This window comes from Rhodnius prolixus, unplaced genomic scaffold (genome assembly GCF_049639745.1).
Source record: "Rhodnius prolixus isolate KJV_2025 unplaced genomic scaffold, Rpr scaffold_2, whole genome shotgun sequence".
NCBI classification, from domain to species: domain Eukaryota; kingdom Metazoa; phylum Arthropoda; class Insecta; order Hemiptera; family Reduviidae; genus Rhodnius; species Rhodnius prolixus.
Genome location: NW_027411592.1, coordinates 45944043 through 45958372, shown reverse-complemented (window position 1 = coordinate 45958372; position 14330 = coordinate 45944043). Strand labels below are relative to the sequence as shown.

At 33.0% G+C, this 14330-nt stretch overlaps 2 protein-coding genes across 12 annotated transcripts in view; one reads left to right on the top strand and one right to left on the bottom strand.

Annotated features, from left to right (window-relative positions):
* Positions 1 to 14330, bottom strand: part of Ddr (discoidin domain-containing receptor 2) — a 671237-nt gene that overhangs the window by 134884 nt on the left and 522023 nt on the right. For all 11 annotated transcript variants that reach the window (XM_074119472.1, XM_074119475.1, XM_074119477.1 and 8 more), the window contains one exon: positions 7635 to 7782. In XM_074119472.1, the coding sequence (XP_073975573.1) occupies positions 7635 to 7782 (148 nt within the window). The remainder of the gene's footprint in view (positions 1 to 7634; positions 7783 to 14330) is intronic.
* On the top strand, positions 1769 to 7390 carry LOC141449750 (uncharacterized). The gene is made up of 2 exons (XM_074119487.1): positions 1769 to 2631; positions 6097 to 7390. The coding sequence occupies exon 1, from the start codon at positions 1769 to 1771 to the stop codon at positions 2618 to 2620; it is 852 nt and encodes a 283-aa protein (XP_073975588.1). The 3' UTR covers positions 2621 to 2631; positions 6097 to 7390.

Genomic DNA, 14330 nt, shown 5'->3' with positions numbered 1-14330 from the left:
TAGTGAATATATCAAAGCACAGTTTAGGAACACCAAGGACCAAAAACAGTTTTGGAGTCTGGTTAAAAGGTTGCAGGCTAAAAGTTTTTCTAACCCCATTGATTTAAAAACATGGGAAACGGTTTATAAGGAATTGTATAAAGTAAACACGCCTAACTGCGCTGACATTGATTATTTTGGTGTTTATTGTCCAGAATTAGATGACCTATTCTCAATGAATGAACTTCTTAAAAGTATTAATAGTTCTAAAGCAAACAAATCACCTGGGTTAGACCTGGTTCCTAATGAGTGTTTCAAGTCTCTCACACCTGCCTGGACTCATTACCTACTGAATATGTATAATGAGATATGGAGTCAAGAAGTCATACCGGAAAAGTGGGGCTTAATAAAACTAATTTTATTACATAAAAAGGGCGATCCTCATGATACGGCCAATTACAGAGGCATTGCACTTGTAAACTGCGTCGTTAAAATTTTTACCCAAATGTTAAGAACTCGTCTGACAATATGGGCAGAAAACAACAATGTCATTCCCGATGAACAGTTAGGCTTCCGCGCTAATAGAGGCTGTTCTGATGCAATATTTGTTCTCTCATCGGCTATCAATCTACAGCTGACAGTGAAAAAGAGGAAGGTGTACGTAATTTTCGTTGATTTTCGAAAGGCCTTCGATACAGTGCCGCACGATAAGTTATGGCAGAAATTATTTAGTATTGGAGTAAGTCCGAAATATATACGTGTCATTAAGGGAATATATAAACTTGCAAATATTATCATTGAAAAGAATAATACTCAATCTGAGATAATAGATGTTACCCGTGGAGTTTTGCAAGGTGAAAGCCTGAGTCCTCTGCTGTTCTCTTTATACATTAGTGATATTGTGGAATACTTTAGGAAAAAAGGAGCATGTGGCATTAATATAAACAGTAAACAAGACCTGTTAATGTTATTGTACGCAGATGATATTGCAATTACAGCCTACTCATGGCATGATGTACAACTGAAATTAAAGTTATTGAACGATTACTGCATTGAAAATGATTTACAAGTAAATATTACAAAAACAGTTGTAATGCCGTTCACAAAAGCTGGACATTTTAAAATAAATAATAGATTTATGTACAATGAGCAGCCGCTAAATTTAGTAAAGTCTTTTAATTATTTAGGTGTGCCACTGTCTTCATCGGGAAAATTTAGAAAAGCTTGCGATTATTTTGTGAATAAAAGCGAGGTGGTTATTCCTAGAGTAATGAACATATTATCTCGCTATAAATCTGATGGTTGGGAGTTGTCTCAGGACTGTCACAGAGTACACATCGTGTGTGATAAAAGTTTCTAATTTACCCGGTTCTCTATAGAATTTTGCGCTGAAAATTTGTGTGTTTTGAATCTATAGTTTCATCTGTAATTGTGAAAATTTTTACGTTTTTTTATCGAGCCGTTTTCAATTAATTAATTGAAATTAATTGTTATAAAAACGTACACAAGACTAACAAGTTCTGCCGTGTGTACAGGTGGGGATGCTACGTCACCGGTGATAACAATACATGGATTAACTACTACATAAGAATTAGTAAGTTTGTCTATTTGTAATACTATAGTGGGAGAACGTTCAAGGTCAGCATAATAGATAATCCACTGACTGTGGTATTACATGTGTACGCTTGTTGCAGTTCGCATTGCCTTTTTTTATTAAATAAAAGTTGTTTGAGGTTGGTAAATACTAATAATAAAAAAAAAAAAAAAAAAGGAAAAGGAGGGAGGAGATATGGATAAGAGCGAGCTGGTTAATCTTTTTGCAAGTTTTAAAGCAGATATTAAGGCCGACCTAGAAGAAATAATAAAAAAGGAAATTGCTAATTTAAATGTATCTGTAAGATTCGAAGAGCAAGAAAAAAAGTATAAAGCCTTAAAAAAGGAAAATTTGGAGCTTAAAGTTATTATCGCAAAACAACAAAAAGTAATTGAATCTACCCGGAGGCAGAATAATGTTGTATTGTTTGGTATTGATGAGACAGTTGGAGAAAATGTTGATTTATTGGAAAATGCTGTCTTAGACCTATGCAATAAGGTTTTGACTGTCCATACTAGTAAAGCTGATTTAAACTATGTTCGTAGAATAGGAAAAGTGGGCAATAAGCCTAGGCCTATAGTTGTTTCATTTGTATCGAATTGGAAGAAAAGGGAGATGTTTCAAAATGTTAGTAAGCTTAAGGGAAGTAGAATTTTCGTAGCGGAAGACCAAGATAAGGAGACTCAGTCGCAGCGGAAAGAATTGTCTCAAGTTTATACACAGCTAAAGGCAGTGGGAAAGAATTGTAGGATGAGAAGAAATGGGCTTGTAATAGATGGTCAATTCTATCACTATTCAGATTTAGTGAAGAAGGATAACTCAGAAACAGTAGTAGATAAGGGTGAGGAAGGAGATGAAGAGGATGAAGGTGGTACTAGTGAAGTAGGGGTTTCTGATGCTCTGACTAAATCGAACAAAAGGAAGCGGATTAAGAAGAATCAGCAAGAAATTGTCATGCCTGCCCAGTCAGTTTCTACAAACACTCTTAAAGAGCTTTTTCGTGCCCGCAGTGACTCCGGCTCTTCAACAAAGTCAAGTAGGAAGTAGGGAAAACGCAGGTACGAATCCAGTTAATTATTTTAGTGTTGTTGCTTATAATGTATGCGGTTTAAAGAATAAATTATATAATACAGATTTTTTTGTTTATCTGCGTAAATATGAGGTTTTCTTTCTGTTTGAAACTTTTGTGTATGAAGAGAAATATTTTTTAATATTTGAAGAACGTATTAAAGATTACTCACTAATGTGGGTCCCAGCTGTTAAAAAATCAAAATTTGGTCGAGCTAGTGAAGGGTTAATAATGGGTATTAATAAGTTGTTGATAAAAAATAATAATGTTAAATTTTGCACTCTCATTCATACTCCTGTAGTTGAAGTAATTTTTGATGTTAATAATAATTACTACATAGTGCCTGTGTATTTAAACTTCAATAACTGGAGTTGTGATTTCGAGAAATTGTACACGGTTATTGATAGTACTCCTGATTCTAGATTTATTCTCATAGGGGACTTTAATTGTAGAGTTGGCGACTCACAAGTGATTCCCAAAGATTTGTTGCCTAGTTCACTTGCTCATTCACGACTTTCTAAAGATGTTGTTATTAATGCAAATGGTAAAATGTTGCTTTCATTCCTGGAAGATTTTAATTTATTATTGTTGAATGGCCGAACTAAGGGAGACAGTTTAGGTGAATTTACATATATTAGTTCACAGGGTTCATCTGTTATAGACCTTTGTGTAGTATCAGCAGATTTACTTGATTATGTGCTAGACTTTCAAGTGGCATCAATACCTTTCTCTGACCATATGCCGATTGTCCTTAAATGTGGCGCAGTTAGTGCCGTCTCTGCGGATGTCACCCCTCTGCTACCTAAACTGAAATGGAAAGTCCAAATTCGTGCCGTCTACCATGAAGAATTACAAAGGACTTTGGGAGACGTATCATTTATACCCGATAACCCCCATAATAATTTAAAACAATTGATTAATTTAATTATAAATTTTGCTAAGAAACAAGAGCTATTAAACTACACACAGAACAGTTATAACAGAAAACAGGAATGGTTTGACAGAGATTGTGCAGTAATGCGTTCTAGGCTGTATGGTTTATTAAATATTTTCAGAAAAACAGATTCCTCTACAATTAAGCTTCTATATTTAAAGACTGTAAAAGATTATAAAAAAATATGTAATTTAAAAAAAAAGGAGTTTTTAGATGGCACTATAAATAAATTTAAATCTGTCAAAGACACAAAGGAATTTTGGGGTTTAGTTCGTTCATTTAAATTTAAAACTTTTCATTTTGATAAAAGTATATTGCCATTTGAATGGTTTCAGCATTTTAAAAATATGTTAAATCCTCCCTTGAATGCTATTAGAATTAGTTATGCAGAACCATATATAATAAACCATGCTTTGGATGCGCCTTTCTGTATGAAAGAGTTAGTGCAAGTGCTCAAAAATGCTAAAAATAATAAGGCACCCGGTATAGACCAAATACCATACGAGTATTTTAAAAATAGTCCTGAGTTTTATTTAGAAAAAATCCTCTCAGTCTTTAATAAAATTTTTGAAAAAGAGAAACTGCCTGAAACATTTAAAAGCGCCATTGTGTTTCCTTTACATAAGAAGGGAAGTATTAAGGAAGTGGGCAATTATCGTGGTATTTCTTTCGGAAATACAATAGGAAAACTGTTTACTGGCCTTCTTTTGTCAAGGCTGACCAGTTGGGCGGATGAAAATGGTGTAATTGGAGAATATCAGGCGGGATTTAGGAAGAGCTACTCAGCCATTGATAATATTATGAATTTAATGAGTATAGTTAAGATTAGGCTGAGTAGGAAGAGGGGTAAAGTGTTTGCCTTCTTCATCGACCTAACCGCAGCCTTTGATTATATTGACCGCCATGCGCTGTTCTACAAGTTGTCAGAGATAGGTGTATCAAGCAAAGTCACCAATGTACTGAGAGATTTGTATTCAGGTACACATGCTAGAGTTTGGTGTCATAATGGTCTGACCGAGAGTTTCGAGACAACCATGGGTGTGAAGCAAGGGTGTTTGCTGAGCCCCCTCTTGTTCTCTTTTTTTATAAATGATTTAGTAAACTATGTTAATGGGGGCGTGCAAATTAATAATAGTCTGTTTAAAATATTGGCATACGCGGACGATGTGGTGTTGTTAGCTACAGACGGAGTCGCCCTACAACAGATGATTAACTCGCTTCAAAACTATTGTTTAAAGTGGAACTTGAAAATTAATTTAAATAAGTCAAAAATCGTTGTTTTCAGAAATGGTGGCAAACTTGGCAAATACGACAAGTGGTGGTATAACAATGAAAAGATTGAAGTTGTGAACTGGTATAAGTATTTGGGAGTCACCCTCTCCTCAGGGCTATCCTTGGATAAGCATTTCAGGGAGAGAACTGTGGTAGCCAAATATGCCCTGAATTCCTTTAATAACTTAATATTAAATAGAAGCATACCCTTCTCCTCCAAGTTACAGGTATATAATGCTGTCAGTAGAGCTATCATTTGCTATGGAGCCCAGATATGGGGTTGTACATGGTATAATCAAGTGGAGATTCTTCTTAAGTTCTTTGTCAAAAAAACGTTTAGCCTACCGCGTAATATACCTGACTTTGTGCTATATCTCGAGACTGATGTACTGCCCACATTCCTGTATACAGTAAAATTGCACATAAAATATGTAAAAAGATGTCTTACCCTACCGGCGCATCGATACCCAAATATTCTGATGACCGAGATCATTGCGAGAAAATTGTTTGTGTATAAGGATTGGGTAAAACTCTGTGATACCTATAACATCTCGTTCACTGAGTTCATCAAATTTAACATAAGTGTCAATTCAGTAATGGAAAATATTAAGAATGGCCTACTTAATAAATACAAGCTTTTAGCCATAAAGAGTCAGCATCACATACTTTATAAAACGTTGGACCCACAACCCAATTTAGTACATTGCAACTTGGATGCTCGCTCCATTGGGTGGATAATTAAAGTTAGGGGAGAGTCGCTATACCTCAATAAATACGTATTCAACAAGGAAATCAAGTTATGTTCTCTGTGTAATTTACAAAACAGAGAAGAAAACGTGTTTCACTTTATAGCGGTATGCCCAATATTAAGAGAGTTTAGGTCCATATATTTTAAGAAAGATTGTTTAAATGAGCTGGAGTTTATGGACTATTTAAATGGCAAATGTTGGAAAAGCTTGGTAAACTATTGTAAAGCGGCATGGGCATATAGATACAAACTGGTGAAGGAATTCAATTATTAAACTGTTTTATCTATTATTAATGTGTACCTGTATCACCTAAATGTGTCTGTATCCCTATTCCGTAAATAAATGAAATATTAAGTGGCCTTAATTTTGATTATTATTTATTATATAACGTCGTGTACTGTATTTAAGAATATTTTGTTTTCTGTATTTTATTTTTTGCTTCTGTCTCTTGTGCCTTATTTTTTGTTTTGTTTTATCATTGTTTCTTTTATTGTTTCAGTTTTTCTTTGTTTTGTTGAATTTATTTAACAGTTCATTCATTGTGCTTTCATCATGTAGAAGGGTAAAAATAAGTAGGGACAACCCTCAGACGGTTCTTCAACCATGAGTATTTGTCTGTTACGAATTAAATAAACAAATTGTAATTCTGTAAAATTTTGAATAAAGGCACTTTATTATTATTATTATTATTATTATTAAATCTGATGGTTGGAACTCTAAAGTTCAACTCTTTAAGTCACTAATATTGCCGACCCTACTGTATTCCTCCGAAAATTGGGCTGCTGATTATTCGGATATATTAGAAAGAGTACAATTAAAATTTTTCAAATACTTGCTACATTTATCTTCCAATACCCCAAATAGTTACATCCGCTTAGAAGTAAATAGTTATCACCTAAAATGTTATATATTCAATAGAATGATTAAATTCTGGCACAAACTGTTATCATTACCTAATAATCAAATTCAGAAAATCTGTTATTTAAAATTAGTTCAGGAAAATAATAATACAAATATTCCTTACAATTGGTGTTCACGTTTAAAAAATATGTTGTACAGCATCGGTGCCATAGATATTTGGAACAGTCAAAATCCAGTCCTTCTAAAGAACAACCTCACCAATTTAAAAATTTCATTTCAGAATAACCTTTTGTGTAAGGATGTAAATAATGTTCTGAACTCCAGGTTTAACTTTCACTACAGGTTAGTAAGTGCTTTAGGCATCGAGGAGCACTTTCTTAATGTTAACATGAGCATTGCAGTTTTAAGATTATTTGTGCAGTTAAGGCTTGTTAGCAATAAATCTCCAAGTTTTTTCATAATGGGGAGGAAATTTAAATTTAAGCCAGAAAACCTCTGTTTTACCTGTTCATTGTTTAAATCTGACACGTTAGAACATTTCTTAATAGAGTGCCCTTACTACAGTCCCTTAAGGTATCAGCATTTGAATAAATATACATTGGAAATAGTTTCCCTTTTGACTTTCCACTCTAAATTAGAGTTACAGAATTTATACCATTTTGTAACTCAAGCTTTGGAAAAGCGGCAAAAAGCAGGTGTAATATTAGGGCTCAAGTAAAATTCACAGTTGAGTATATTAATTTAAGGAAAAAAAAAATTGAAATAACAATAATTTTTAGTGAAATGTATCATTTATTTTTGTTTATGTTTATATTATTATTATTTTTTTACATTATGCTCATTTAATGTAGTACACTGAAGTTTATTTATGTTTAACCAACTCATTGCAAAAAGTTGTAAACTTATAAGCAATAAAGTTATTTATTTATTTATTTATTTTATTTATCTTCTTCAGGGTATTGTAAAATTTGTAGAGTTTAATGTTAAGCTCTCCACAAATTTCACAATACCTTGAAGAAGGTATTTACCGAAACGTTGGTATGAAGAAAGGAATCTGTTTTTTGAATTTATTGACCGCAACTTCAATATTCCCCAAACAAATCAATTAACAACGGTCGATAACCAAAACTATCATTATAAGAGTAGTAGAAATACGAGTAATATAAAAGAACTAACCTTGCCAAGAACATCCTAGAACGTCCACTCGCATACACACCGTCCTCAGGTGTACAGAATAAGGTATGAATCTAACCTTGCTGGCAATTAATATAGGATCAACTTTCTGTTCCACTACGGTGTAAGTGTTGGTATTGCCAGGAAGCATCTGGAAACAAAGAATGAATCGATTGAATTAAGATAACAATAAAAATTACATTTACTAGAATGATTTGATTCATCACCAGTATTGGCTATTGAATGTATTTCTGGAACGTTTGGTCACAGACAATTCCGCGACTTCTACAGTTCAGCAGGTCATCTGATTTGATTCAATACTAAGGCAGTATAATACCAATTAAGGTGGTCTATCGGGTTAATTACAAGATCAGTAGTGATAGCATTTATCAACGAAACACCAAATCTCTGATTGCTGCCAATGCAAACTACTAATTATAGTAGTTGATAACTATTAGTATTGTTCACTAATTAGGGTAAGTTAATAACAGGAGCATTATCAAGTTAGAATTGAATATTATTTAGTATATAAACAGAAACTTTAATTACATTTTCTAATGTAATTTCAAATAAAAGTATTTAAAATAAATTGATGAAATTAAAAAACCATATTTCAATTTTAAATCACATATTTAAGGTAAAATATGGTTGTTTAATAAATAGAAATAGTTCTTACGTAATTTGAAATAGTGTGTTTATACAAATTTCGTTTTGTCTTATTTTAAAAAAATTATGTTCGAGAAAATTAATTTATTGTATATAATACATTACTTTTTACTGGATGAATTATTGAAAGATAGGCACTACGGTAGCCGAGCGATACATATGTTTCTTTTCGTCTAAGATTTTACAATAATAGCAGTTTCCCTGCGAGAAGCACATAATGTCATCTGTAATCTAATATTTGGGGGCAATCCCTTACTGTATTAAATTCATTAAATTTCTAATATAATCATTTTTACCAATGAATGATTTTAATTACTACAGGAGAACTTATTTCGTCCTGGGCAAGACGTTAAACTGCATCCTGGGAAGAAAGATCTTCCCAGCTGTGGTGAAGGCTATCTGTCTAGGAGAAGGAAAACTCCAAAATATAACCACAGGTAGGCCATGCTCTGTGAGGCGCGGTGAAGCTGGCGGGCCTAGGTGAGGGAAACTCTAGATATCTAATGATCTCCAGGTAGGAGGTTGAGCGCAGGGCTAGTAACCCAGCCTCATAGAACACCACTTACCACGAATCCCACAGATAGGGAAGCCGGGCTGATACCATGGAAACGGCCTAACGCGCGTCTAAAGGATATTCGACTAGGATCGTGGCATGTTTTGTCGAACTAGAGCTCCCCTTAATCAACTTGACTCTTTCAGGGTTGACATTGCTGCTATCCAGGAAAGATGATGGAATAATAACGGGCTGTTACTGAAGAGAAACCAGTTTGATTTATGTTTATCTACCGCTTTTAGATCAGAAATTATTTTTGTTCTCTTTCTTCCTCTTCCTCTTCCATTTGTTTTTTTTTTTTTTTTATTTAGACCAAAAGAAAAAAATAGTAAATAAGGTAACAATGTAAAAGTGTTCAGCAAGAAGTCAGCTGGTGGCAGTAACAAGAAATAGTACGCCATCTTCTAGTATCTGGAATAAAGAAAATATATAGAGAACAGAGGGTTGGCAGTGATAACTCCCGGCAGGACGTCTATAGAGTACAAGAAAGGTGTATCTAGGATCAGGGTTTGTTTACGACCTGGGGACCTGGCTTGTCTCCCGCATGTAAGGGAAGGATATAACTTGCATTCCCATAGGATTTCACTGTGGTAGGATCGATTGGGAATTTAGTATTTGAAAGAGTATTTTGAGATAGTTAGTTGAACAGGAAACTCAGAAAATTGGAGGAACTAGATGTACACCTGAGGGTAAATGTTTTGAACAACGCGAGCATTAGAAACAATATATATGTTTATACAATAATTAGAAGATTTTTGTAAATTGTCTTCAGCTAATTGAAATAAGATTTTCTAATAAAATAGACGAATTAATCATAAAAACAATAATAAAAATGCTTTTTTTAACCAATTTCGAATAAAGTTCTATAGAACTAGAATTTAGTCGATGGTTTTCTCGTCGGAAATACGACAGAAACTTCTTTGCGAAACTGCTTGCAACTAATAAGAAGCTGATTTTTTTTTTTAATTCTCTTAAACCAAAGACAAATTATATTAGTGAAATTAATAATATAAAAAGTATAAATAGAACATGGAGCGTAATAAGAAAGAACATAGAATGGGCCCTATTTCCTATTTAGAGGTTCAACGCAACGACCTCTCGTAGGCCTAAGTAGTGCAATCAGTATTTAGCCACGAATGCACTTAAGTTGATGAACACCAAAGAAATCGTTATCTTCAAAAGATGTATTTATTTTTTCTGATTTCTGAACTAATAACTAGCAACATTTTGAATATCCCTAATTTAATTTTCTACAATTTAAGTAGTAACAAAATATTTACAAAATTAAATTTTACCAGCTACGGTAAGTGATGTATCATGCGCTTATATTCTGATAAATTATTCCAATTAAAGCAAATTTGGAAATCGCAGACGCTTGTATTATACTATACTATCTGTACTGTATTATACTATCAGAAAGACCAGTTATTTTTAGTCACATCTTCAAGAACTAAGAAATTTGTTTATTCACATACACTAAAATAATAAGTATAAAATTATACAATACATATTTTTTAAATAAGTTAAATACTTTTATTCTATTGTAGATTGTGAATAACAAATAAATTACAAAAAACAAAAAAAAAAATACTAATTTAATTTCGTATGTGGCGTAAATCTTGTAAGATTTATTATCTAAGGCATGTGCCTTGTGCTGTTGATACCAACATGAAACCTCACTTTGTTTTAACATATTCAATCGCCACTATCTACAATACACTAAAACTTGCAGCTAAATAAGTCGACTTATTCTTTGACTAACCAAAAAGAAGAAAATCGCATATTATAACCTTTTGTTATGTTATTACATAAAAAAATTACATTTACAAAAAGACGGAAGATTAAGAAGTAAAGAAGAAACAGAAATATTAATATAATATTATATTAAGTTATTAAAGCTTATTAAAAATATAAGGTAGAAAATACACCACTGGCGTTTTAGAGCTTTGGTAGAACAGCCACTGAGTTAATTTTCTGGTTTTATATTTAAATGAGCAGATAACAAGATGAAATGAATTAAATGGAACAATTAACAAGAACAGAGATGGAAAAATAACAGAATAATTAGATAAAAGGAAATGGGCTATAGCCATTTCTTTGGCGATCCTGGCCTTATAATACAAACAAACTTTAACTGACATTCCAAAGGCTCTCTCACAATCCAGATAGGGCCTGCAGAGAAAGGTAGATGCATGCAATATTTGGCTTAGCGTCTCCTCAATGCATTTTAGATACTCACATTCGTTTCTTCTTGCATACTATTTCAGAATTTTACAACTGTACAGCTAGTACAACGAGTTAAAGAGGAGAAATGTACATACTCGTACGTAAGATATTTGCCTCTGCGGCAGCGTGCATACAGAGACTTGATTTCTTGAACAACCAGTGATGTCAGCAATAAAATAGACCCCTAAGGCGTTAGGGAGAGCTACTGACTCTACGTGTACAATTAACACTTAAGCATTTCTTTTAATAGCTCAAGTCTTGACTTCTAGCCTCACTACACGACAAACGCTTAAAACTCTCACTACAGAACAAACGATGACTCTATACAGTTCTTCTCACACCAATATGGACTTACGGACTCGAAATTTACGGAACAGCTAAAAAATTTAACATCAATAGACTGCAAAAATACTCCAATCCAAAATACTCCGCCGCATAGTAGACGCTCCATTCTAATGTTAGCAACCGCACAATACATACAGATCTCCAAATTCCACTCACCTTCGAACTTGCCAAAATCCGATATAAAAATTTTCATCAAAAACTCTCATTTCATCCCAACCCTTTAGCTGCAAACTTGTATTCAACTACGCTACCCTTCAATCCTCGAAGACGGCTGAGGCGCCGTTGACCCCGTGACCAACTTGGTGACTAATGGCGGCCATCACTGGATGACTGTCATTCACGTCTGCCACGTTACTGTATACATACATTTATCTCATTTACTTATTGTGCCCTGTAGGTACAAGTGTAAATTTCAATAAAAGGATAAATAAAAAAAAGTCTAAACGATTAAGTCTAATATGCAGATACAGACTAAATCAGGGCTGGGAAAGGTTTGAATTCGGCTCAATAGAGTCCGATCTTTTCTTTAATTACGGGTATTGCAATTGTTCATGAGGAAGTATTATACTATACATTTTCTTTAAGTCCTTATAGCTCAAAATGTTTTTTTTTTTTAATCTATCACATTTCAATTTACTTTAAAGTGTTGTTACCTCCCTTTAAACTCAAAATCTCCTGGGTCATAGATGACAGAAGTGTCACTAGAATAGCCGCCAGATCTTCATCAATAGACCCAATCTAGCGGATTGCCTAGTTCGTGCCCAAAAGACAATCCATAACGGCCCAAAAAGTATCAGGCAACTGAGACTGGAAATTCCTAGCACAAAATAAAAGCACCACTAATGGGATCTTAGCTACTTCCGGCCATCAAATAATTGCTTCTCCTTGATTCGCTAAAAATAAATTGGATTTCATCTTAAATTACATTTACATTATTAATGTTTATTTCGCTAGAAATCCTAAATCTGAGAACTTCTAATTTAGAAGTTATACTAGATGTATACATGTAGAGGAATTGAAGGCCATGTAAAAGACCATTGCCATGGCAGTCACGTCTGGCTGGTAGTAACATTCTCGTCTGAACAGTGGAGAGTATAGAAGCCCCAGACTCAGCGGACAATATGTCATCTTACAAAGCGGCATCCTTTGGATGTGTTAATACGACTGTCTTTTTAGCTGTGTTGTTTAGATTTAGGTGCAACAAAGGACTAAAATGTAAATCTTATTTGCATCCAGTAGCCTTAATCAACGTACCAAATAAATGACATTTCAAATATGTAATTATCATTATTGTCACAAAGCATTTAATTCTAGTATATATTATATTATTTTGTTACTTGAAGTGTGATATAATTCAATTACAACTGTCTGATCTTAAAATTGATTAAATGATCTAAATTATTCTAGACCCAAATGTAATTAGAGAATACGTTTTCTTTTTTAAGATACTTGAATGATGATTTGAATTTCCTTCTCCATATTCTAGTAGTTGAATTTTAATTCCTGTAAATAGGAAATTTAGGAATGGAGTTACCATATCCTGTTTCCAACTATTACGCTCAGAGACATTGGAAACTACATTAATGTTCTCACGACTGGCCTTTCCAGAAATATGGTAAAAATTGCAGAAATTCTGATTCCAGGAAACTTTAAATTTCTTTTAAATTCGAAGGAAGCATGTCCAGGAATACATAGTTCTATATTTCCTGGTATTGTCACCCTTCTAGTACTCTTACTTTGAAGCAATCATCTAAGGCGAAATACACTTTATTTTTGTCGACAGCTGTTGATCAATTAATCCAAAACTCTTTTTAAGCAAAATTGTTTCCCATCCTTTCTTTGCGCACTTTGAGTCTATTATAGAAATTATTCATACCTGTTGATTTCTAATTGCACTCACTTCATTAGTTCATGAAACTTTCTTATCTATCGCTCTGATAATACACATTATTTGTGCTTTAAAAGTTTTCATAACATGATAAACTTTCCTTAACTTTAAACAACCAATTAGTATTATATTACTTTTAATGAATGAATAAAGCAGGTTATTAATAATCAATGAGTACTCATTGTTTTACGTTGTAAACATATCGATTTTTGTAAACAGTAATTAAAATAGAGTTTTTAATCAGAAGAAGCTACAATGAATCGAAAAAGGATTAAGATTTAGCATAATTTCCAGTACTATACCTTACAGCTTAAGGTTAAAGGTCTAAAACCAATGAATAGAGAAAGCTTTAGTTAAGTAATTAAACATTTCTGCCAAAGAGAATTCCTTCATCCAATCTCTTTTAATGTAACTAACATCTTGAGAGTAGTAACTTTATCACAAAATCTGTAATTTTATTTTTGAACAAATAACTAGCATACAATTTTAAATAATAATGATACTGTTGCAAATATCAGTCATCAACAGTACAAATTCATTAAGGTAAAGCAAGTGAACATTTTCATCCAAACGGTGATAAAGTCTTCTGGTACACGAAATTTCATTAGTTCCAACATAACATTTAATCAATCGTAACATCTGTTCATGGAACGAACTGAAAGAGACCAAAAACTGTATAACCTTTCCAAGAGAAAAAGAACACAATGTAAGCTAATATCATTTGTGGATTAGCTTAGTAGCAAGGATTCGTAATTTTTACCGTTTAATACTGCAATAATTGAATGTAACATTTAAGTCAACACTGGAAACAAAATCATTTTTCTACTGACTAAAAAATGTGTGTTTCAGAATCATTTTGTGAATTGGTATTTCATAATTCTCTACTAAATCATATTTTGGTCTTACTTTTCAGAAGAAAAAAAAAAATCCTTGCCTTAAATTTCAGAAAGAAATAGAAAAATAATTAAAGAATAATTATTAATAAGATTTGTAGAGATAAGATAGGATACTTAGGAGCCCA

Coding starts and splice junctions, on each gene's coding strand:
- LOC141449750 (XM_074119487.1), top strand. CDS start 1,769: ATGGATAAGAGCGAGCTGGTTAATCTTTTTGCAAGTTTTAAAGCAGAT.